The sequence below is a fragment of the Lethenteron reissneri genome, chromosome 58 (genome assembly GCF_015708825.2).
Source record: "Lethenteron reissneri isolate LAM-NWPU_2019-01 chromosome 58, ASM1570882v1, whole genome shotgun sequence".
Classification (NCBI taxonomy): domain Eukaryota; kingdom Metazoa; phylum Chordata; class Hyperoartia; order Petromyzontiformes; family Petromyzontidae; genus Lethenteron; species Lethenteron reissneri.
In genome coordinates this window covers 9,950,066-9,974,551 of record NC_083836.1, presented here as the reverse complement: position 1 = coordinate 9,974,551, position 24,486 = coordinate 9,950,066, and the positions used below count along the sequence as shown (strand labels likewise).

General features: G+C 62.0%; 2 protein-coding genes across 3 annotated transcripts in view; one reads left to right on the top strand and one right to left on the bottom strand.

Annotated features, from left to right (window-relative positions):
* Positions 1–8,446, top strand: part of LOC133357586 (ankyrin repeat and MYND domain-containing protein 1-like) — a 31,199-nt gene extending 22,753 nt beyond the window's left edge. The window contains 6 exon segments of the mRNA XM_061575582.1: positions 984–1,097; positions 4,696–4,861; positions 5,867–5,981; positions 6,864–6,932; positions 7,586–7,740; positions 7,913–8,446. Of these exon segments, the coding sequence (XP_061431566.1) occupies positions 984–1,097; positions 4,696–4,861; positions 5,867–5,981; positions 6,864–6,932; positions 7,586–7,740; positions 7,913–8,028 (735 nt within the window). The 3' untranslated portion in view covers positions 8,029–8,446.
* A 4,218-nt stretch (positions 8,447–12,664) lies between these two features.
* AKAP11 (A-kinase anchoring protein 11) lies at positions 12,665–23,071 on the bottom strand. Of its 2 annotated transcripts, XM_061575577.1 has the most exons (7): positions 22,896–23,071; positions 18,451–22,640; positions 17,829–18,011; positions 16,863–16,952; positions 15,074–15,126; positions 13,455–13,609; positions 12,665–13,010 (listed from the first exon to the last, which is right to left on the bottom strand). In XM_061575577.1, exons 2-7 carry the CDS (start codon positions 22,608–22,610, stop codon positions 12,807–12,809), a joined length of 4,845 nt encoding a protein of 1,614 aa, XP_061431561.1. In that variant the 5' UTR covers positions 22,611–22,640; positions 22,896–23,071; the 3' UTR covers positions 12,665–12,806. The 2 variants fall into 2 exon arrangements, with proteins under 2 accessions (XP_061431561.1, XP_061431562.1); XM_061575578.1 differs by lacking the exon at positions 16,863–16,952.
* Positions 23,072–24,486: the final 1,415 nt, after the last annotated feature.

Sequence of the window (24,486 nt, the reverse complement as noted above, 5' to 3'; positions counted from 1 at the left end):
AGTGTAGTGTATAGTGCAGTGTATAGTAGTGTAGTGTATAGTGTAGTGTGTAGTAGTGTATTGTATAGTGCAGTGTATAGCAGTGTAGTGTATAGTAATGTAGTGTGTAGTGTATAGTGAGTGTATAGTAGTGTAGTGTATAGTGTATAGTAGTGTATAGTGTATAGCAGTATAGTGTATAGTAGTGTATTGTATAGTGCAGTGTATAGTAGTGTAGTGTATAGTGTAGTGTGTAGTAGTGTAGTGTATAGTAGTATATTGTATAGTGCAGTGTATAGCAGTGTAGTGTATAGTAATGTAGTGTGTAGTGTATAGTAGTGTAGTGTATAGTGTAGTGTATAGTAGTGTAGTGTATAGTGTAGTGTGTAGTAGTGTAGTGTATAGTAGTATATTGTATAGTGCAGTGTATAGCAGTGTAGTGTATAGTAATGTAGTGTATAGTGTAGTGTGTAGTAGTGTAGTGTATAGTAGTATATTGTATAGTGCAGTGTATAGCAGTGTAGTGTATAGTAATGTAGTGTGTAGTAGTGTAGTGTATAGTGTATAGTAGTGTAGTGTATAGTAGTGTAGTGTATAGTGTATAGTAGTGTAGTGTATAGTAGTGTAGTGTATAGTGTATAGTAGTGTAGCGTATAGTAGTGTAGTGTCTCTATAGAGCCCAATGTGTTCGCTTACCAACCGTTCCCCTGTTAGGCGGGTTGTTATAGGTACAGTAAATATTACATTATGCATTGATTAACCACGTTTCTTGTAATAATATGCGTTCATTATGTTGTTAGTATCTTTATTTATTGATATTCATTGTTTAAATATTATAAAGTACGTCTTTTGCGGTGAAAAGGGGTTAACTTTCGATGCCATTGGAACGATTTAAGCCTTTATCGTGCATTCCCTACACTCGCTTAACGACCAAATCACTGAACGACCGGTTTCGTGCTAAGAGGGCTTCTACCGTAGCTGGCGCTCGGCCGTGTTCCGTGCAGATCGACCGGCTCATCGCGGCCGGCGCCAGCGTCCTGTCGCCCGTCCGCGTGCGCGATGGCGCCAGGCTGGCGGTCGGCACCGTCGTCGACTTCGCCTTCATGCACTTCAACCAGGTGCGCTCACCACGCTCACCACACTCACCGCGCTCACCACGCTCACCACACTCACCAGGCTCACCACACTCACCACGCTCGCCAGGCTCACCACACTCGCCAGGCTCACCACGCTCACCACACTCACCACACTCACCGCGCTCACCACGCTCACCAGGCTCACCACACTCACCACGCTCACCACGCTCACCACGCTCACCACGCGCACCACGCTCACCACGCTCACCACACTCACCACACTCACCACGCTCACTCACCACGCTCGCCAGGCTCACCACACTCACCGCGCTCACCACGCTCACCACACTCACCACACTCACCACGCTCGCCACGCTCACCACACTCACCACGCTCACCACGCTCACCACACTCACCACGCTCACCACACTCACCACACTCACCACACTGACCACACTCACCACGCTCACCACACTCACCACGGTCACCGCGCTCACCGCACTCACCACACTCACCACGCTCAACACACTCACCACGCTCACCACGCTTACCACACTCACCACACTCACCACGGTCACCACGCTCACCGCACTCACCACACTCACCACGCTCACCAAGCTCACCAGGCTCACCACGCTCACCACGGTCACCGCGCTCACCACGTTCACCACGCTCACCACGCTCACCACGCTCACCACGTTCACCACGGTCACCATGGTCACCGCACTCACCGCGCTCACCGCGCTCACCACACTCACCACGCTCACCACGTTCACCACGGTCACCATGGTCACCGCACTCACCGCACTCACCGCGCTCACCACACTCACCACGCTCACCACGCTCACCACGTTCACCACGCTCACCACGCTCACCATGGTCACCGCACTCACCGCGCTCACCGCGCTCACCACACTCACCACGCTCACCACACTCACCACACTCACCACACTCACCACGCTCACCGCGCTCACCACGCTCACCACGCTCACCACGCTCACCACGTTCACCACGCTCACCACGCTCACCATGGTCACCGCACTCACCGCGCTCACCGCACTCGCCACGCTCACCACGCTCACCACACTCACCACGCTCACCACACTCACCAGGCTCACCGCACTCACCACGCTCACCACACTCACCACGCTCACCACACTCACCACGCTCACCACGCTCACCACGCTCACCAGGCTCACCGCACTCACCGCGCTCACCACACTCACCACGCTCACCACGCTCACCACGCTCACCAGGCTCACCACACTCACCGCGCTCACCACACTCACCACGCTCACCACGCTCACCACGCTCACCACGCTCACCAGGCTCACCGCACTCACCGCGCTCACCACGCTCACCACGCTCACCGCACTCACCGCGCTCACCGCGCTCACCACGCTCACCACGCTCACCACGCTCACCACACTCACCACACTCACCACACTCACCGCACTCACCGCACTCACCGCGCTCACCACGCTCACCACGCTCACCGCACTCACCGCGCTCACCACGCTCACCACGCTCACCACGCTCACCACGCTCACCACGCTCACCACGCTCACCACGCTCACCGCGCTCACCACGCTCACCACGCTCACCACGCTCACCACACTCACCACACTCACCACGCTCACCAGGCTCACCGCACTCACCGCGCTCACCACACTCACCACGCTCACCACACTCACCACGCTCACCACGCTCACCACGCTCACCACACTCACCACACGCACCACGCTCACCGCACTCACCACGCTCACCACGCTCACCACACTCACCACGCTCACCACACTCACCACGCTCACTACACTCACCACACTCACCACGCTCACCACACTCACCTCACTCACCGCGCTCACCACACTCACCACGCTCACCACGCTCACCAGGCTCACCACACTCACCACGCTCACCACGCTCACCACACTCACCACGCTCACCACGCTCACCAGGCTCACCACACTCACCACGCTCACCACGCTCACCACACTCACCACACTCACCACGCTCACCACACTCACCACGCTCACCACACTCACCACGCTCACCGCACTCACCACACTCACCACGCTCACCACACTCACCACGCTCACCACACTAACCGCGCTCACCACACTCACCACGCTCACCACACTCACCACGCTCACCACACTCACCACGCTCACCACACTCACCACGCTCACCGCACTCACCACGCTCACCGCGCTCACCACGCTCACCACGCTCACCACACTCACCACACTCACCACACTCACCACGCTCACCAGGCTCACCGCACTCACCACGCTCACCACACTCACCACGCTCACCACACTCACCACGCTCACCACACTCACCACACTCACCACACTCACCACGCTCACCGCACTCACCACGCTCACCGCGCTCACCACACTCACCACGCTCACCAGGCTCACCGCACTCACCGTGCTCACGACGCTCACCGCACTCACCACGCTCACCGCACTCACCACGCTCACCGCACTCACCACGCTCACCGCGCTCACCACGCTCACCACGCTCACCGCACTCACCGCGCTCACCGCGCTCACCACGCTCACCACGCTCACCGCACTCACCACGCTCACCACACTCACCACGCTCACCACACTCACCACGCTCACCACACTCACCACGCTCACCGCACTCACCACGCTCACCACGCTCACCACGCTCACCACACTCACCATGCTCACCACGCTCACCACGGTCACCACACTCACAACGCTCACCACCACACTCACCACGCTCACCACACTCACCACACTCACCACAGTCACCTTGCTCACCTCGCTCACCGTGCTCACCGCGCTCACCACACTCACCAGGCTCACCACGCTCACCAGGCTCACCACACTCGCCACGCTCACCACGCTCACCAGGCTCACCAGGCTCACCAGGCTCACCACCCTCACCACACTCACCACACTCACCAGGCTCACCAGGCTCACCAGGCTCACCGCGCTCACCTCGCTCACCGCGCTCACCGCGCTCACCACGCTCACCACACTCGCCACGGTCACCACGCTCACCGCACTCACCAGGCTCGCCGCAGTCACCACGCTCACCAGGCTGACCACGGTCACCACACTCACCAGGCTCACCACGCTCACCGCATTCACCAGGCTCGCCACGCTCACCAGGCTCACCATGGTCACCACACTCACCGCACTCACCACACTCACCGTGCTCACCAGGCTCACCACGGTCACCACACTCACCGCGCTCACCGCATTCACCAGGCTCGCCACGCCGGAGGTCGGTGAGCCAGCTCTCGTTCGTCGTTCGCTCAGCCCGGTCACTCGGGAGGTCCAAGCGGCTGCTCCGGCACGTGACGAGACACGGCGCTAGTTAACTTGACAACGTTCACAAACATTTCAAGATTTATCGTCGCGATCATTGCAACGATCGTGACGATGATCACCACAAGAACAATCTCCCGCGCGTGCATGCCTGCTTTGCTTGCGAGTGCATTGGTGAGTGCGTTTATAAGTGCGTTGGTGAGTGCATTGATAGGTGTTGGTGTTTACGTGAGTGCGTTGGTGTGTACGTGAGTGCGTTGGTGAATGCGTTGGCCCGTGTGTTGGTGTGTGTACCGGCGCGTGCGCCCGTGGTGCGACTCTGCGACTCGCAGGACCGGCGCGTCGCCCACGCCCCGTACCACGCGCTCTCCCCGAGCGAGCGGGCGGCGTTCACCGCGCGCCGCGCCGTGCTCGCCCACCTGGGCGCCGCTCTGCGCCGCGCCGCCGTCGCCCGCCAGCGCCGGCGCCTCGAGGCCTTGGCGGAGCGAGGGGTCGTCAGTAAGCCGCTCGCCGCTCAATCCCAGCTGCTCACGCGCCGGTCGTTGCATTGCCCTTGCGCTGGTCGCTTGTTTGGCGTTGTCCTCCGTCTAACGCCGGTTGTGAGACAGGGCCATGAAGAAGGAGGCTGCTGTCTCTGGTGTAGGCCAATCAGTTTCAAAGACAATGAAAGTCTATTATTACTATTATCAGAGCATGTTTTCCATGATACAGGTTTTGTTGGGTTAGATCACATAAATATATAAATGCGTCGTTAAACCTGCCCACACCCGACACAGCCAACTAGTGAGGGTTGTCACGTAAACAGAACGTGCCAATTCGTCACTAGTACAGCACTAACCGGTGTGTTGGAGAGCCATGCCACAACATTTACAATCTGAGAACGAAGTTTCACCAGTAATTACAACCAGCTTCATCAGGCGACAGCCAGACTTGTGTTATTGGTGCCACAACTACGTGGTGAATGCGGACTTGATGCCTTGGAATAGGTGTGTGTCTATTTGGTGATTGAACATCTTAAACACCTCCTGTTTTATTGGCAGAAAGGGGTAGAGGCCTATTCTTATTTTTATCATCATTTGGAGATTGGCAAAAAAGATTCCCGCCGAGACGTCTCTTCTTATCCCCGCGCTGCGTAACCCGGCAAAGCCTCAATCAAGAATCTGGTGCGCTGCGCTGCGTAAACATCGCCACTGGGCAAAGGCGTTCGCGCGCGGTTGCTCGCCACCCGGCTCCCTCGTGCGTGCGCACGTACATTGAACTTCTTTCGCACCTTACATGGCCAACCGTGATAATCGGAGGTGCGGGGGAAGGGCAATTAAAACACAAAAATAAAATTTGCGTTGACGATCTGGGCGCTTTAAAAGTGCAGAGCTCCCAGTGGCTTCCGAAACCGCTCGTAGGCGGCTCTCGTAGGCGGCTCTCGTAGGCGCCGCCCGCCCTCAGCACTTGCCCCGACGGCCAGGTGAAGGCTACACGGGGGGCTTTGCTTGTGCATCTCCGCAGCGGTGGGGCCCAGCAAGAGCTTCGTCTACACCGGCGCGGGCGCGACCGTCCCCACGGCCTCCGGGCCGTCCCCTGGCTCGGCACGGCGCTCCTCCTCGCCGCACTCCCCACGGAGGTAACGACGAGGTGGCGACGCTCGCTCACACGTCGCCTTCGTGCGTCACGGTGGCCGGGAGATGTTCACTCCCTCGCCTGGTGTGCAGCAGGTCGTGGGTTCGATTCGGACGCTGACGCCTGCTGTATGTTTGGAGTTTGCGTCTCTCTCTCTCTCATCATCATCATCACTGTGGCTGGGAGATGTTAACTACCTCGCCTGGTATACAGGCTGTTATGGGTTTGATCCCGACTGACACCTGGATATTTGGAGTTTGCGTGTGTCTCTGTCTCCCCGTGGTCACGTGGATTTTATTCTGGGTCCTCCGTTTTTTCCCTCCACAACATCATCACGCGTTTAGAGCATTTGGCTGCGCTAATATGAAGTGGGCTTACACGGTAAGTCCCACTTCATATTCTTGGGTCTATCGCTAAAGTCACGTAGATAGGTTCAAAGAAAATAACAAAAACCTACGTGACTTTACCGAAAGACCCAAGAATATGGAATTCCTGCAGTCGCGAGAGCTTCAAGTCGAGATCTAAGCCCACTTCGTCGAGCTCCCATTTGTGGTGGCCCAGGCCCCACTGAGCTACGCAGCAACTCGGTGGGGCATTCCCTGGTCAAACAAAAAAATAAGTTCAGTTGTTTTTTTTAGTTTCACGGTTTTGTTCTCCGCGGCTCAAATCCGTCCGGGCCAACCGCGGTGGGTCCCTACTGGCGTGTGAACAACGGCGAACGCGACGGCCGCTCGGGCCCCCGCGCGCTGAATCACCGCGCGCTGATTCACCGCGCGCTCATTCACCGCGCGCTCATTCACCGCGCGCTCATTCACCGCGCGCTCATTCACCGCGCGCTCATTCACTGCGCGCTCATTCACCGCGCGCTCCCTCTTCACGGTCGCAGACGAGAAACCCGCGCGGGCGCGGGCACCAAAGAGAGGAGCGCGGCGGCGAATGAAGAGAAAATCGTGAGGTGTGAACGCGCGAGCACACACACACTCCCACAATACACACACACACACTCCCACAATACACACACTCCCACAATACACACACTCCCACGACACACACACACACTCCCACAATACACACACACACACTCCCACAATACACACACTCCCACGACACACACACACACTCCCACAATACACACACACACACTCCCACAATACACACACTCCCACAATACACACACACACTCCCACGACACACACACTCCCACGACACACACACTCCCACGACACACACACACTCGAGATTGTTCCAGATTTTTGGATTCGTGAATGGGTGACTGAAAGCAAAATATCAATGAGTGAATGTAAAAGTGAGTGAATGTCTCCCTGCCTTGGCGCTTCCAACTGCAGTTCTGTGATGAGTCAGCTAGTGAATGAATAAGTAATACAGGAATATGTACAGGACCTTTTTTGCCAGTGTAATGAAAAACAACGATAGGTGTCACCCTTTCTGCTAATTCTGCATGAACCACACGTACTTGCATGTGGTGCCATAAGTGGTGAATGCAGACTTGATGTCTTGAGAATGGGTTTCCATTTTGGTGTTTTTGCCAGAAGGGGGTAAAACCTATTCGTGTTTTTGTATCAAGTGAACGAGCGTCTCCCTGGCCAGGCGCTTCCTGCTGCGGTTCTGCTACGGCTGCGGCCGCGCCGTGGGCGTGCGCCTGTCCCCGTGCTCGCGCTGCCGCGAGGTCCTCTACTGCAGCCGCGCGTGCACCGTGGCCGCGTGGGCCGGCTGGCACCGCCACGAGTGCATCCGCGTGCCAGGTGCGGTGCCCCCCCCTCAACCCCCCGTCAACAGCCAATAATTAACAACACGCGATTGTCCCGTAAACTCAGCAGCCTGCCGGCGGGGCCCATCGCCGCTCCGCGTGATCTCACGCTGCACCTCGCCCTGGCGCGTTCCGCTCACCTGCCGCTCCGCGCGTCTCCGTGGCAGGTCAACGCAGGCAGCAGCGCAAGGGCAAAGCCGACGCGGCGCTCGACGTAAAGACCGCAAAGCAGCAGCCCGCACCCGTGCTGCCTTCGTGCTCGGAAAACTACAGCTTCAACTAACACCAGGAATGGCCAACGGTCCGGAAGGGAGCTGGCTCTGCCCGGCGGATGCTGCCACGGCCCCCCGGCTGTCTGCCCCCGTCTCCTCCTCGTCTCTCGTGCTGCCAAGACGATCGCGGCCAACGCCGCGGCCACGACCATCGGCCACGACCATCGGCCACCTTCATTCGCATTTTGACAACGGCCGCTCTCGTCGGCCCGTCGCCTGCTCGTCTCTCCGCTAACGCGATGGCCGTGGCCGTTGAGTGGGTGTGTGGCCGTTGAGTGGGTGTGTGGCCGTTGCTACAGCCGCTCCCTTCCCTCCAATGTTGCCGTCTCCTGGCCAAGCTGCAGGCAAAATTGTTCCCCCTCCCTCCCCCACCATCCCTCCCTCCTCCTCCCTCCCTCCCTTCTCCCTCTTCCTCCCTCCCTCCTCCTCCCTCCCTTCTCCCTCCTCCTCCCTCCCTCCCCCTCCCTCCCCCTCCACCCCCCCTTTCTGCCCTTGCACAGCTCAGCTTTGAAAATCCGCTTCTCTTCCCAGGCTTGTAAACGCCGCCCTGATGCTCAGAGCTCGTCAGCCCGCCCCCCCTCCCCTGGCCGTCTGTGCCGTGGCGGCGGAGGCGGCTTTACCGTACGGACGTCCGATTTAACGATTTATTAACAACAGCGATGGACAAATCTATCTGCGGGCACGTCGCACGCGGCGGCTCCGTCAAAAGCTCACAGGGTAACGCTTCTCATGCAATCCGTGTGGCCACAGGCCGTGCGTGGAAAATATCCTTTTCCTTTAGAGGGGAGAGAGCTGACATCGTTGTGATAAGTGAAATCACGTATAGCGAATTGAATGTCTATTTTTTGTAAACAATTTTTAATATTTTACCAGGTAAGGCCCAATGAGCTACATAGCCATTTCTCAGAAGCGACCTGACCACAAATGATAGCTCAACGAAGTGGCTTATCACGTGGAAATGTAGAGCAGCAGCCAAAGACTCCGAACACGTGATGTTGACTGTAAACGTGGAGGGAAAAACTGGAAGACCCAAAGAACAATCCACACGACCACGGGGAGAGAGAGAGACATGCAACCTCCAAATACACATGAATCAGGGTCGGGATCAAACCCACAACCTCCTGTATCCCAGGCGAGGTAGTTAACATCTCGCCACCGATACATATATTTTACATGAATGTCCAAAAACTAGAGCGGAAGGCCGCCACTCGCAGAGCACGCGGTGGACGGGCGTCCAAGGGCACCGGTCACCTGACCTCGTGGGGGGACCCCCCTGCTCTGTGTGGGGGGGGGGGGGGGGGTGACCCCGCACTCACCTCGCAGCGGTGCTGCTGGGTCGGCCGTGTGCACGCCAGAGAATGCTGGAGAGGTTCCAGGAGGCCGATCCCCTCTAGCCCCGGCTACCCACCACATGCATGTTGTATGTTGAACTTCTTTTGCACTGTACGCAGCCGCCAACCGTTCTCATCGGAGGTTTGGTGGAGGGGGGACAACAAAAACGCGTGGTCTCGTGCGAAAGAGGTCGGCTGGGGTCACGGGACCCACAGTGGCTTTGTCACGTACACGGAGATACTGGGTTCAATCGCTGCAGCTGGGGTTGCCTCCACTAAAGGGCCATTCGTAATGTCGCTGCTGAATCGGCGTTTCTAGACGTTCCGTTTTTTTTTTGTGCCATGCCGAGTTTAGTCATCGCCTCTCGTCGCCACGAGCCGTTTGGCGACCGCGATGGGAAACCGCCAATAAAGACGCCATCTCCGTGTGCCAGTCCTCGTCTTCCACGGTTGCGCTTTAGGGGGCAGGGGGCACCGTCTTCCCAGCCGCGGCTCCGCTCCGGCCTCGCTCCCCAACGCACGGCACGGCGCCTCGGGCCGCAGGCGCTCAACTACTCCCACAGACGACGCAGGAGAAGCGGGAATCCTGCGTGTGGCCGGGACCCCCCCCCACCCATGGCCAGTTAATCATCGCCACGAGCCCGAGCCCAGAATCGAACCCGGGTCGCTCCACGTCGGCGGCCGCGTGCGCCGATCGGCCACCGGGCCCCGCTCCGTCAAAGACGCGGCGCCGGGGTCATGCAACAGAAGTGCGTCCTTTATTCTTATTTTATTTCCGCTACCGAGTCACGAGGCGTAACGATGCGCAAAGAGAAGTGCAAACACAGCTACAGTCGGTCATGGAATTGCACAATCCTGAAGTTCAAAACACTTTCCTTCACAGCTATAGCAAATGCTCATGGAAACACTCACAAGTCGCCGGGGTTTTTTTTTGTTTTTCGTAATACCACCAAAGTCCCACAGAAAGCTGAGGATCGGGGGGGTGAACACGGGGGGGGGGGGGGGGGTGAACAATACGGGGGGGTGGTGGGCACCACGTGGCTACGGGGAGACGCAAGCGAAGCTGCCCGGCAGCTGCCACCTTCCTCGGGGTGTTTGGAATTTCTCGCGCCGATCGTTCAAAGTTTTGTTTCCCTTTCCGTCAACCGGTAACCGAATGAAAATAAAGCAGCGGGAGAAAACCGGTTGGTACCGGTTTGCCGCGCACAAGAGAAATGTCTAGAACAATAAGCACAAGGTGTTTAAACTTTTTAAACGCCCAACGACCTCTTCCAAGACGTGTGGCCGGCGCGGAAGAGTAGACCAAACACCCCCGAGGGCTCCCTCCCCGTGATGACCCGTCTGCCCAGCAGTGGTGTGAGCAACCAATTGCAGGGCCGCGCCTTTACCTCGAGGAGTCGAACTTAGGCCGCGGTGCGGTTCGTGCGTCCGCCCCGTATCAATCGGCGCGTTCGTTACCGACGTCACCGGTTCCGGACTCTCAGCACCGGTGATTGACGCCGCAACGCGGCCATCATTCAACCACAATTTTTTTCGTGCCCAAAAGCAACAAAATCCACACTGCAGGGGGGGGGGGGGGATAACTCTGCCGCTGTGCTACCGTTGCGCGAGCCCCATCCACCACTATTTCGCTCCACTTAACTTTATCTGCTTTATTCACCTGGGGGGGAAATCTCTCGAGACGTGACGGCTCACTCGCACGGTAGGGCATCGTCCGGCGGCCGTGGCCTGCCTGCAAGGTCTGCCGATGAAAGCCGATGGAGTCGCGAGCAGCCGCGCCGGGCGCCAAGCGGAGGTGCAACGCTCTCCCCTTGCGCTGCGTTAACGGCCTCTCGTGGCCGCCCGCTTGAAATCGGAGAATCCGGGGGCTGCGGGGGACGATGCCCCCTACACCAAGCCAAATGGCGAGCGGCCGTGGCTACCTTGCGTGCGTGCCGAACAATCGCGGGCGGGAGGACGCGGCAACTGCCGCCCGCCACGTGAAGGGGAGCAGACAACCCCCGTGCGGGGCGCTACTCTGCGGGGCGCTACTCTGCGGGGCGCTACTCTGCGGCGAGGAGCTGCGTTGCGCACGACCAGTGCTCCCATCACGAAATTGGAGGATCCCGAGAAAAACCCAGAAGCCGTAAAAGTGGTCGTGGCTTCCGCGGCCGCCTTTCCTTTACGACCAAATATTCTTAAATCCCCCCCCCCCCGTCGCCTCCGTGCATCCAGCAGTACGAATGGGTTCACCACCACAGTCTATCGGTAAGGGCGCATAAAGTGGGGTCAAATCTGGGTGCTCCTGCCTCTCCCAAGATGTCTGGTCCAGTGTGGGAGTGAAGGCCAAAAAATATTCCCTGGAGGGACCTCTTTCCTTCATCTCCACTTCTGCCAGCAGTGCCGTGAGCGAGCACTTCGCAGGGCTGCGCCTTCCTTTAACCTGTTTGTTGACAATCGACGCACTGCCCCGGGAACCCACAACAGCAGGAGCACTGGGCAATTGGTCCAGAACCGACGAGAGCGGAGGGGGCACAGAGGGGGGTTCCAAAAGCGCACAGCACGCACGCGCAACGCAACAACGCACAGACACCCCAAGTACGAGAGCTTATTAAACCACCTGTGCGCGTGAAACACGACAGCAAAGTGTGAAATGGCGAAGCCGAGAGATGTAGGAGACCCTAACGCAGCCAGAGCTCGATTCACCCCAAGCATTGCACACGAGCGGGGGGCTGGGACGAGGGGTTAGGGGGCCTGGTCCAGTTAGGGGGGTTCGGGTCGAGGTCAAGTATTAGGGACTGTGGTCGGGTTAGATCCACCGAGGGTCAGGGTTCGGGTGGGGCCTGGCGTTACATTCGGGAGGAGTTGGGAGCGAGGTGAGGGTGCGCGCGGGAGTCTCAAGCCGCGCGATCGGTCCGAGCGTGTGGGTTGTCGAATTGAATCCGAACGAACACCCGGTAACCCTTGGGAACGCTCGGCGTCCATGGGAACACCCGGGTATCCATGGTAACACCTGGTAACCGTGGAAACACCCGGTACCCGTGGCAGCCCCTGGTATCCTTTGGCACACTTTGGTATCCGTGGAAACACCTGGTTTCCGTGGTAATACTCGGTCTCCGCACAAACACTCAGCGAGCGGCCCTGACGCCCGAACAGGAACCCGGGGGGCCATCACCACCCCCACCCCCCCCTCGCCTCCAAACCCCCCTCGCTCCCACGCCCCCCTCGCCCCCACCCCCCCCTCGCCCCCACCCCCCACTCGCCCCCACCCCCCCCTCGCCCCCACCCCCCCCTCGCCCCCACCCCCCACTCGCCCCCACCCCCCACTCGCCCCCACCCCCGCCGCGTGTGCCACCTTGACCAGGTGGGGTCCCAGCCAGAGCGGGGTGCGTGACGGGACAGGGGGGGGGGGGGAGGTGACGGGGGGGGCATGGGAGAGGGAGGGAGGGACGACGATCCCCCCCCCCCCCCTCGGGCTGCTAGGTGAGGCCCAGCAGCCGCTGGAAGAGGGAGGCGTGGTGCTCCGGGTCGCCGGTGGGCTCCACCACCACCACCCCCTCCTCCCCCTTCCCCTCCTCCTCTTCCTCCTCCGCGTCCGCCGCCTCGCGCTGCCGGCTCAGGGAGCGGACCAGGTCCCCCACGGTCCACAGGCGGCGCCGGGCGGCTCGCACCAGGGCCTGCAGCTGGGACAGCAGCAGGAGCAGCAGCAGCAGAAGGAGCAACACAGAGATGAAACAGAGTTGCAAAAAGCGCACGACAGCATACAGAACCACTCACTACTATACAGAACCACTCACTACCACACAGAACCACTAACAACCACACATAACCACTCACTACCATACAGAACCACTCACAACTACACAGAACCACTCACTACCACACAGAACCACTCACTACCATACAGAACCATTTCTACTCGTTAGTTTCTGTAGTTCGTGTTTCCGCTGTTGTAATGTTGGCGGCCCAGATCACCTTCGTGAATGAGTCTCCTCTATCCTGGCCTCCACGTGAAAAAAAATAATAAACTTGAAACCCTCTCCAAGCACAACGCCTCCTCCTCCTATCCCCACCACCCCACGGCCCTCACCCCCCCCCCCCCCGGGAGCCCCCTCCCCCCGCCCTACCTGCTGCGGATCTGGCAGCTGAGACTCGGTGACGCGCAAGCGGGCGACGCCGCGGGCGGACGCGACGGCCCACAGCACCAGCACGGCCTCCTCGGCCCGGAGGCCCGAGCAGCGTGGCCACACGGTGTGCACCAGCAGGTCCTGCTTCCACACGGCTGGGCGCAAACACGACACGAGCGCACAAAGCCAAAGGCAAGAGATCCACCATGTAGCCTCAACACACCGTTTGGGCAAGAGCTGTTAGCGCAGCAGCGCCTACGAAGGGGGGCGGCACGGCGCACGGGGGGTGGGTGGCTGGCGCCACGCCCGGCCCGCCTTCGTCTGCCCGGTGGCAAAGTTTACACGCCGCACCAGGTACTCGTTTGAGGCCGAGTCGACCTAGGGGAAGCCCAGGACCGGTTCAGATACTCGGGAATCGAACTCGGGTCGTAGCCGGGTTCGGAGGGCAGCAGCGGAGCTCACCGGCTACACTAACCGCTCCACATACCCTGGACACGCGTGTCGAACAACACGCGTGTTCCTGTTGACCTCTTGAACCGAGCGACACGGGGATGGCGCTGCCGTGGTTGTAGTCACCGCAGTGAGCGCACCGCGATTGCAATCTAGAGGTCGCCAATTCGAGTCAATCTCCCGGCGCGGCAGGTGACACAACGTGACAGCGCAGCGCGCTAACCGCTGCTCACGGCGGAAGGGGAAGTTCAGATGCGGCATCGGCAGCGCCGGCGATGACGTGAGCATGCGCTGACCATCACCAGTGGCAGAACGTTTTCAGGAATGATCACATTGATTAGCAGCAACATCAGCATGTCCTCCACCAACATTTCACTCACTTCGTGTGAGCCGCAGATGCACGAAGCCTACCACATCGAAACAGCCGATGCGTGATGCGCATCCGTCGCTGCAAGCGTTTGAGCCGTACTAACCTGGCAGCGCCGGGTTTCTAATATTAGCACATTCAGGCACTTGTTCTTTGCGGCGTTACTGGATAACGCCAAGGTGTGCGTGTGGCTACTATAAATAACCGCGTGTTAAGTCACTTCATTTGTGGCCAGGCCACAAATAGCTCAGTGGGCCTTAATCTGTAAAATAAAATAAAAACAGTTTAGTTTTATTCGTATTATTTTTAGTGATTTGCTAACATTTCCTATACTTTGCACACGTATCAAGTTTCTGTGCTGTTTGTTGTTGTCGCGTTCTGACCCGACCAACCCTGGACATCTGTGAAAAAGAGCTTCACAGCTCATCAGATTCCTCCAGAATAAACATTCTGATTCCGATTCTGTAAGTCCGATTCGGCCCTCAGTGAGGAAAAGGCTCCTCCCACTCTTACCAACACAATCGTAATGGAATAATAACAATAACAATAATCAGCTATTTACCCAGGAAAGCCACGCCCAAAGGCGTATTATTCAGGAGCGCCCTGCTACACCGAGATGTTTGGCCAACACCGGTGGCACTGTGTGTGTTTAACACGGAGGAAAGACACAAAACTCCACGACGAAAGATTCCAGAGTGAGGAATCGAACCCGGGTCCTCCTTGCCGTGAGTGTTACCCGCCGCCCCCCCCCCATCGGGCCGCCCTGCCTGCCCGCACGCGCGAACCTGCGTCTCGCATTTACCTGTCCCGGAGGCTCCCGTGGGCCGAGTGTTCTCCGGGGCCCCCTGCGGATCGCTGCTCGCACGCACGCAAGGGGGGGGGGGGGGGGACAACGGCGGTGTCCATCACTCGTCACCGTCGGCGGGGGACAGTGACATTCCACTCCGCGAGCCGAGAGCTCCGTCGGTGGGGGGCGGGGGGAAATGGAGCCGGTTCGAGGCGGCTTCCCGGCACGCGCAGCGGAACGTCGGGCATCGCGAACAAGCAACGCGCGGCACGGCGGAGGAGGGCAGCGCGACCGGGAGCCGGGCGTCTGACCCAGGAGGTGGGGGCGGGGGGGGGGGGTGCGGGGGGGGGGGGTGCGGGGGCGGGGCAGGAGAACGGGGCCAGGGGGGGAGACGCTGTGCCGGCTACATCGGAAGCCGGCGGCGGAAGAGCGCGCGGCCCCGGTGGCACCAGCTGCGGCCGCGCTCGCGCCACAAGTCACTCGCGACATGAGGAGGCCGGGGCAGTCACGAGGAGGCTCTGGGGGCCTGCCCTGCCGCCCAGACCAGCGCAGCGCGGGAGAGCGGCGTGCCGTGCGGCGCGAGCACGGCCGAAGGCGTCTTCCACCGCGCGGTACGCAGTGCGGTGCGATGCGGTGCAGTGCGGTGCGGTGCACGCTGAGCGCACGCAGGCCGGCGACGCTGCCACGCGGGGGCCACTGCACAGCTCGGATTGCACACGACGCCGCTAGCCGTTATTCTGCGTCGAACTGGGATCCCGTGTTTAAAAGGGAGGGGATCCTTGCCTAACGACGTCTAGGGGTTCGTCAGCGTCGCTTCAGCCAAGCCTGACTGCTGACAGGACACTCGATGTCAAAACCGTATCCAGAGCTTGCTTGTATTGTACCAACGCCACTGGAATTCTGCGCTCCCAAGAGGCTTCGTGGCTGACGGGATGTGTAAATGACGCAATGTGGAGAGGCGGAAATGCGAGGGGGACATTGTCTGCTTGCCGACGTTGTTACACGAAGTGCAGTGGCCCCACGCGGCGCAAGCGGCGGCAGCTGGCACAGAGACGGCGGCAGGGCTCGCACGGGGAGACGCACCAACTAAGACAACCACGCCGTCGTCGCGACGCTCGGTAACCAGACGCACAAAGACCCCGCCCCCCGCGTAGCCTTCACAGATTGTTGGGGCAAGTGCTGTTAGCGAGCACTTATGAAGGCCGGCACGTCACACGAGGGGGTGGGTAGCCAACACTACACCCGGCCGCCTTTGTCTCCCTAGTGGCGATGTTTACACATCGCACCAGGTACTCATTTGAGGCCGATTCGACCACGGGGAGGCCCAGGACCGGTTCAGGTAATCGTCACCGGGGTTGGCCATGAGCGGGAATCGAACTCAGGTCGCAAGGTTCGTAGCGCAGCGTAGTGCTAACCGCGACACTACCGCTCCCACAGGCATGCACGCGCACACAGGATCAACATGCACTAGAGGAAAAAGCACTCCCCCCGCTGCTGCTGCTGATACTGCCATGCGATGACTTGACGACGAATACTGCAGGGGAAGCCATGCAGGGGGAGAGCCGACAGCACCCACGCGGGTACACGCGGGTACACACGGGTACACACGGGTACATGCATGCGGGTACACGAGCGGGTGCACGCATGGGTGCACGTGCGGGAAAGCGCACGGGTACACACGTGCAGCTACGCGCGAGCACGTGGGTACACGCACACAGGTGCGCGCGTGAGCATGCGCAGGTACACGTGTGGACATGCGCACGTGTGAGTGCGTAGGTACCCGTGTGGGAGTGCGCGCGGGCACCTGGTGGAGAGGGTGGGGAAGGAAAAGCTCTCGTCGGAGCCCTCGACGTCCACTGTGGCCACGCTGCTCCAGCTGCTGCCAGCCCCATTGCTGGGGGCCGGCAGCAAAGTGACGGGGGGAGGAGGGTGGGGGGGGAGCGAAAGAGGCGGAACAAAGGAGGGGGGAGGAGGGTGGAGTGGGAACGAAGGAGAGAGGGAGTGGGAACGCAGGAAGGTGGAGGAGAAATGGAGGAGGGGTGGGGAGCGTGGGATTGGAGTCATGGTGGGCGAGTGAGTGATGAAGGCACGAGGCTCCAGTGGGTCAAGGATGCGTGTTGCAGCAATGGCGTGGGGAGACAAAGGTGGCCGAGAATTGGTGCGGCCATCCCACCCTTCGTGACTGTTCTACACACGCCTACGTTTATACTGGGGGTGCGTTCCGGATTACAACATTTTCGATTTTTAATGTCAATATCAGATAATGTACATCATCGTCGTCATCATCAGCCTTGGTCAATCCACTGCTGGATGGAGGCCTCCCCAAGGCACCGCCATCCGGACAGCTATGAATAAGAGCTTCACAGCTCATCGGATTTCTCCAGGATGAATAAAGATTCCGATAATGATCTCACATGACCCGGCGATTCAACAATCCAGCCAGCACCTGCACATTCCCTGATCTCACCGCTCTCCGTCTCCCCGCTGAACGTCCTCTCAGGATGCATTCCATGCCCTGGCCGTCGCTCCGTCATTATTCTTGACCACCGTCACCCCATCGCCCGCCCCACCACCCCCCTCCCTAGCCGTGACTCGTCCTGCCAAAGCCCCACTTTACTTCCCCTCACAGTTGGGATCGTGCCACTCACCATTATGTACAGTCCTAAGAGGTTTATTTGCTTTGACGTGACACCACTTTCGTCGAGAAAACCACAGCAGATGACGACGACGACGGTGAGATGACGTGTCCGCGTGGGAGTTTTGCGAGCACCTGTCACTGAGCTGCAGGAAACTGCTGCTTTCGTCGCCCACCCCCTTGCTGCTCAGCTGGGCCCAGCTGCCCAAGCTGCCCGAGCTGCCCTCGCTGCTGCCCCCTCCTCCTCCTCCTCCTGCGCGCGGCGCGTCCGTGGAGATCCTCTCTCCAGAGCGTGCATTGCGGGTCAGCAGGGGCGCACTGCAAATGGTACAACATGGCCGCTAACCCCGCCAACACCAAAACCACCACCACCACCACCATTGCCGTAACAAACCAACAACCCCGGAATGCCCTTGCGGTATCCCCGGACAAGAAGGCGCTTGCTTTGTATCCCACGTGTGTGCTCAGAGTAGTCGCCAGTTTCTTTTTTTGGCTAGCCAACGCATCGTCTGCTTTCAGATGTGCGCGTCTGCAGCCATCTTCCTTCCGATATTAGGAAGCCGCTGGAGTTATGCCACTTTTAAATGAGCATCTAGATTGACAAACTCATTTCTTTAGAACTGCTTTTTGTCCTTCGCCCTGCACCTCGAATTAGCACCGTTGGCCTACGTACGGTGGTGCGAAAGAAGTTCAACGCACGCATGTGCGCACACACACGAAACAACGGCGTGCGTCGCCCGGTCCGCGTCACCGTCACCTGCTGCCCGCGAAGCTGCTGACGATGCCGCTGTCCGACGTGGCGCTCTCGCCCACGGCAGTCGCGTCGCTCGCCGCCCTCTTCCCCCCGTCCTCCCCCTCACCCCTCCCCTTCCCCTCCGCCTCCAGCCTCCCCGCCGACCCCGCCTCGGCCTCCACGCGGATGAGCGGCGGTCCCCGGCCCCGCGCGCCCGACGCGCGGGGCCACCCGCCCGCCCGGGGCGTGGACCTCATCTGCGGCGAGGGCAGCGGCGGCGGGCCGCGCCGGCGGATCACCTCCCACTTGCCCTGCCACAGCGCCACGTTGACGAGCCTCGCGGCGTACAGCTCCACGCGGGGAGACGGCGCCGGGTGGCGGGACGCGCTCGGCCCGCCGGCAACCCCCGCGGCGCGGACCGACGCCAGCACGTCGCTCGCCACCCGCTCGGCGAAGCGGCCGAGCGCCGACGATGCGGCCGTGCCGGCCTTGCCAGCGCCCGGGCGATGCAAGGGGCAGCCGCCTCCCCCGGCCTTCCTGGGGGCGCCCTCTGCCCCTCGGGTCACGAAGAGGTAGAATTCCTCCGTGATGCTGTCGCTCCTCGACCGCTTCCCCGCGCCGCAGCAGCGGGAGCAGCAGGCGGCGCGGAGGCAGCCGCAGAGGCGGCCGCCGCCGCGCGGCCTCTTGGCGGCGGCCGCCAGCGACGAGGCGACGACGTCCTCGGCGCAGACGTCGGCGAAGGCCCGGAGGTGAACCTTGAGGCTCTCGACCCTGCCGGCTTTCTCGCGGTAGCGGCAGTGGGGCCAGCTGGTGAGGCCGCAGGCGGCGCGGCCTCCGGGCAGGGCGAGGCGGAGGGCCCAGTCGTGGAGCCGGGCCTCCGTCGCGTCTTCCAGCTTGTCCGGGCGCTCGGCGATCGGCGGCGGCGCGGTCGCCCACGCGCTCCCGCGGTTGGCGGCCGCCAGCGACGACTGCAGGATGTTGCGCGTCATGGCCTCGGCGGACCGCTCCAGTCGGGCCTTCACCAGGGACAGCACGTCCACGCGCCGGGCGGCGGCACCGCCCGGCGCCGCTTTCTTCTTCTTCTGCTGCTGCTCCCTGCGGAAATACACGTCCTTGGGCTTCGTGTCGTCGATGTAAATGGACGCGAGCTCCGTCGCCAGCGAGATGATGTCTCCGGCGAGCTGGCTCGAGTACGCCCGCACGTCGCGGTGGACGGGCGTGCCCTCCCCCTCGGCCTCGTCCTCGCTGCTGGCCCCGGCCTCTGACAGGGAGCGCACGACGCGCAGCACGAACTCGGCCTTCTCCTCGGCGTCGCGGCCCATGCCCGACAGCTCGGCGGCCGTCATGGCGCGGGGCGTGGGGGGCGGCACCGTGGGCTGGAAGCACTTGGACAGCTCCCGCTTCAGATCCTTGCTCAGCCTCCGCATCACCTTCCTGTCGCCGCCGCCCGTCGTTTCCCCCGTCCGGCCGGACGGACGCGGCGGAGGGCGGAGCCCCGGGTGGCGCGGGCCATCGCGATCGAGCGACGGCTCCGGAGTCCGCACGGGGCTCGGGGGCGGAGTGGCGGGCGACCGCGTCCCCGTGGCGCCGCCGCCGCCCTCCCCCGCCGGCGTCTCCGAGCCCTCGCGCCGCACCAGCCGCGCCTTGGCCTCCTCCACGGAGCAGCGCAGGATGGAGAGGGAGAGACGCTCGGCCAACTCGGCCGGCTCCGCCGTTCCGCGGGCGCCGTCGGGCGCCGCCTCCGTGCCGTCGAGGACGCCGGCGCCGCTCGGCCTCCGCGCCAACTCCTCCGCGGAGCGCGGCGTGGACGCGGCGCTCAGAGCCTCCCGCAACAGCGCCGACGAGAAGGACCCCGCGTACCGGCCCAGGACCGGCGCCAGCTCGGGGCCAGGGCCCGCCACGGACGGCAGAGGCGACGACAAGAAGCTGGTGCCGTCGCCGGATTCCGAGCCAGACTCCTTCTCCGAGACCAGAGTCGGCGCCGCCGCGAAGTCACCGCGCCTCGGCGGCTTCCTGCCGAAGGCCTCGACGAGGCACGGCCCGTCCGGGCCGCGAGGGAACGGCCCGCCGGCGTCCTCCGGAGGCGGCGCAAGGCCACCGGTACCCGGCACTTGGCCGTTGCAGGAAATGCTGATGGCCGCCTGAGAGGGGAATGTGCTCGCGGAGCAGGAGAGGCCGATGAAGGCCTCCTGCAGCACGGACTCGGCCAGGTCGGACGAGTACACGTCCACGACGGCGCCGCCGGCGTTCCACGCGCGGCCCTCGTGCGGCAGGTGGCTCGCCTCCATGGTGGCCTCGAACACGGCCTGCTCGGCCATCTCCCCCGAGAACTGCACCACGGCGCCCAGGTAGAGGCCGTGCCAGGCGTCCGGCAGGGCCTGCATCGCGCTCAGCATGGCGCCCCTCACCACCCCGTCCACCAGCGACGCCAGCCTCTCGGCCCCGGCGGCGAGACCGGCGGCCCGGCGTGGGGCGGGCGCCGTACCCCGCCTCCTCCCGTACGCCACCTCGTGAATGGCGTCGTAAAAGCAGGCCCCGACCAGGCCGTCGGCCATCGCGCTCACGCTCGCCAGCTCTCCGGGCGCCGCCCAGCAGCACCGCCCCGAGGAGGAGGCGGGAGCCTTGATGCGCGAGCGAACCCGGCGGCCGTGCGGCCCCCGCCGGCCACCGCCCTCCCGCTGCTTGCGGGTCGGCGGCGGCGCCTCCGCTACCGTCGGGAGGCCCGACAGGGCGGAGCCCAGCACGGCGGACGACAGCTTCCCGGCAAACTCGCCCAGCTTCGCCAACTTGTCGCCCTCGCGCCGGGTGCGCTGATACGGGCCCGTCGTAGCGTTCCTAGCCCTGCCGCCGCCACCGCCGCCACCCGCGACGCAGTACGGAGAATCGCCGGCGTCGCTCCCTCTCCGCTGGACGGGGCCGCCGCTGCCTTTCTCCCCGTGAGCGCGCGACAGCGACCTCATGATATTGCTGGATATGTGGCTTGCGAGCGCCGACACGGAGTTCGGTTCGCTCTCCTCCGCCGTGGCCGGAGGCGCCGGCTCGGCCGCCCGGCCGCCCTCTGCCCCCTCGCCGGGCCCGGCGCTCGGCGCCACCGGCGCCAGCGACTGGAAGATTCTGCTCGAGATCTGTGTGGCCAAGTCGGCCACGGTGGAGGCGCCACCGGGGCCGCCGCCGCCGGTTCGCACGTTGGGAGGCGTGAACGCCGACGCGCGCTTCCACTCCGGCTGCTGCGACGGCAGCGCCGGCCGGGGAGACGGGTCCCGGCCGTCGGCGAAGCCCGCGGGGGGCGGCGTGGGCGAGCCCCCGACGAGACCCACGACGGGCGAACCCGGAGCGTCGGTCGGCTTCCGGGGCAGCGGCTTCCGCAGCCCGGCCGGTGGGAAGGAGCGATCGAAACGCCGCGGATTGGGGGCGCCACGCCCCGGAGCCGGCAGGCGCCGGTCTTTCGCCCCCGCGCCGCCTTCGCCGCCCGTGCCGTCCGGCGTCCCGAAGCGCTCGCGGCTGTCGAAGAATTCCCCGAGCTCCGAGTCGGAGTCTTCGATGTCGTGGCCGAGCAGCGCGGGGATGCTGGGCACGTGGATCTCGGCGCGCATGCTGCGCTCGTATCCCTCCTCGTCCAGGAAGATGACGGGGCTGGGGCTCGAGCCGTTCGACTCCTCCGTCTCGGACGCCGCCTCCTCCTCGCGTGCGGCGGCGGCGGCGTCCTTGAGGAACGACGGCCTCCCAGTCTCGACTTCCGAGTCGGAACACGGCCCCTGCGGCTCCACGTCGGAGCCGGACGAGTCGCCGAGCTCCTTGCCGGGCGACGGAAACGCCGCGTCGGCGCCTCCACCCCGGATGCTTTGGTCCGAGCGGCCGTCGCCGCCGACGTTGCCGGCGCCGCCGGAACATCGACCCGGGAGAGGAGACGCCGCGGAGAAGTGCAGCTGCTGCGCCGGCGGCGGCGGCGCCCGGCCGGGCAGGTGGCGGCGGCGCGAGGCCACGGGGGTCGGGGGCGGCAGCAGGAGCGCTGGGCGGCGCCGTGCCACGCTCGGGGGACGAGCGCGACCCGGCCGCCAACTGCGAGTCGTCGCCGGGGCCCCCCAGGGGACCGCCGTGCGGCCGGACGGCCGGGACGCGGGCCGAGGGTCCGGGGGCCTCCACGCCGCCCGGAGCGCCGCCCTGCAGCCAGTGAACGCCGCCATGCCTGGGGTCGCTCTCCACGCCGCTCCCACCTGGAGGCGAACATCAGAGAAGGGTTTTTAGGGGGGGGTGGGGAGAGAGAGACGTGCTGGGAAAGAGTAACACGTGGATTAGAGCAGTGGTTCCCATCCTATCAAGACCAGTGGATCACTGCCCTGCCAACCCTCAAACCAGCTTCGCAGACAACAATGCACGAACATCGTTTTCAACATCGAAACTGCAGATCCTAATATCTGCAACAGTGTCCGGGGACCGCTCCCCACAGCGCTTCAACCGCGGCGCCTTACCTTCGTCCTCCAGCACCTCGAACGCCGTCACAAAGTCGTCCTCGATGGAGCTCACGGAGCAGTTGGTGTCGTCTTCCGCCTCGACGGACGTAGCGACGTCGCACAGCGTGCAGCGGCCGTGGGCCGGCCCGGCCATTTCGCCGGCGCCGGCGCGGCGCTCGCCCGCCCGGCGGTCGCCCACCCGGCGGTCGCTCGCCCACGAGCAGCCGAGCGCGGCCACGTGCAGCTGGTGCTCCAGGCAGGGCCGCCAGCGATACAGGCAGATGGCGCCATTCCCGTGGCCCTGCGCGACACGCGGCACGGGCGTGTGACAGGGTGCCCCCCCCCTCTCCCCCACCCCCCCGCCAACCCCCGTCTCATTCTTTGCACCGGGGCACAAAGAAACCGGTGAATCAAGAGCTCGGTAAGATATATAAACATTTCTGCGGATGCCACCAGGTGTAATGGTCAGCAATACTGGACCTGCAATAACCGCAAAAAGAAACTGGTAAAAAAAAAGTGAGCAGTTTTCCACGTAGAATATCCAAGTCATAGACTTAACTGAGAAACATAGGAAGCTGCCCTGGTGTCATGGTCAGCGCACTGGACATGCAAACCAGAGGTCGCCGGTTCGACTGCACTCTTCCAGTTGCATCCCCAGGGTGCCCCTGCCCACCCAGCAGTACAAATTGGTTCATTGCAATCGGTCGATCGGCAGGTCGTGCACGCTGGGCTCGAGTGCAGGTACTGCCTGCCACCTCTTCTAAGGCCAGTGTGGGAGGTCTCGAGGAATGTAGCGCTGCACCTTGACCTTTACAAGTCACTGGAACGATGCAATCTAAACACAAATGGCCAATTAACCCTTTCCCGTTCCGAGACATCTGCAAGTTCAGAATCAGAATCTGTATTTATACTGGAGGAATCCGATGAGCTATGAAGCTCTTTTTCGTTTCAGGGTGGGTCACGTTCACCTTTGAATCTCGGAACGCGGCAAGCGGTTCAGCGTTCATTTTCTTCAGGGAGGCGCAGCGCCGTTGTTTTTAAAGACATTGTACTCACCACAGGGAACCGTAGCGACACGACCACCGCACTTTGATAGCATGCCGCCAAAATGTGCCACGCCCTCCCGCTTTCCGTTCCGATTAAGAAAATCTGGGAAAGGGTTAATCGTGTCTCGCGTAATTTAGATACCAATTAAAAATGAAAGTAGAGGGCCTGGCGCTCCGTAACCGTGTCTTGCCTCACCTCCCCCGCGGGCGGTGACGGTGCCATGTGCTCTCCACCCTTGCCCAGCGCTAAACCTCGTTCGGCCCTAGTCACCAGAAGCACCTCGTCCATGCCAAGCTCCAGGGGAGGGAGGGACCGCACCAGCGCGCCGATCGCCGGCGGCGCGTCCTGCACGGCAGCGTCACACATGCACGCAAGCGCGCGCGTGCGCAGCGTCGTTAACCAGCGCAAGCAGACGCGGCGGGCGGCTCGCAAGCCTCCCAAATGCCATATTGGTCCAGCCATGGAGGTCACTGGAATATAGGTCACCGTGCTGGTCAGTGCGTGTGACGAAGGGGGGTTCGGATATCACGCGCCACTGATGTTAGCCGTGGAAAGCAATTAC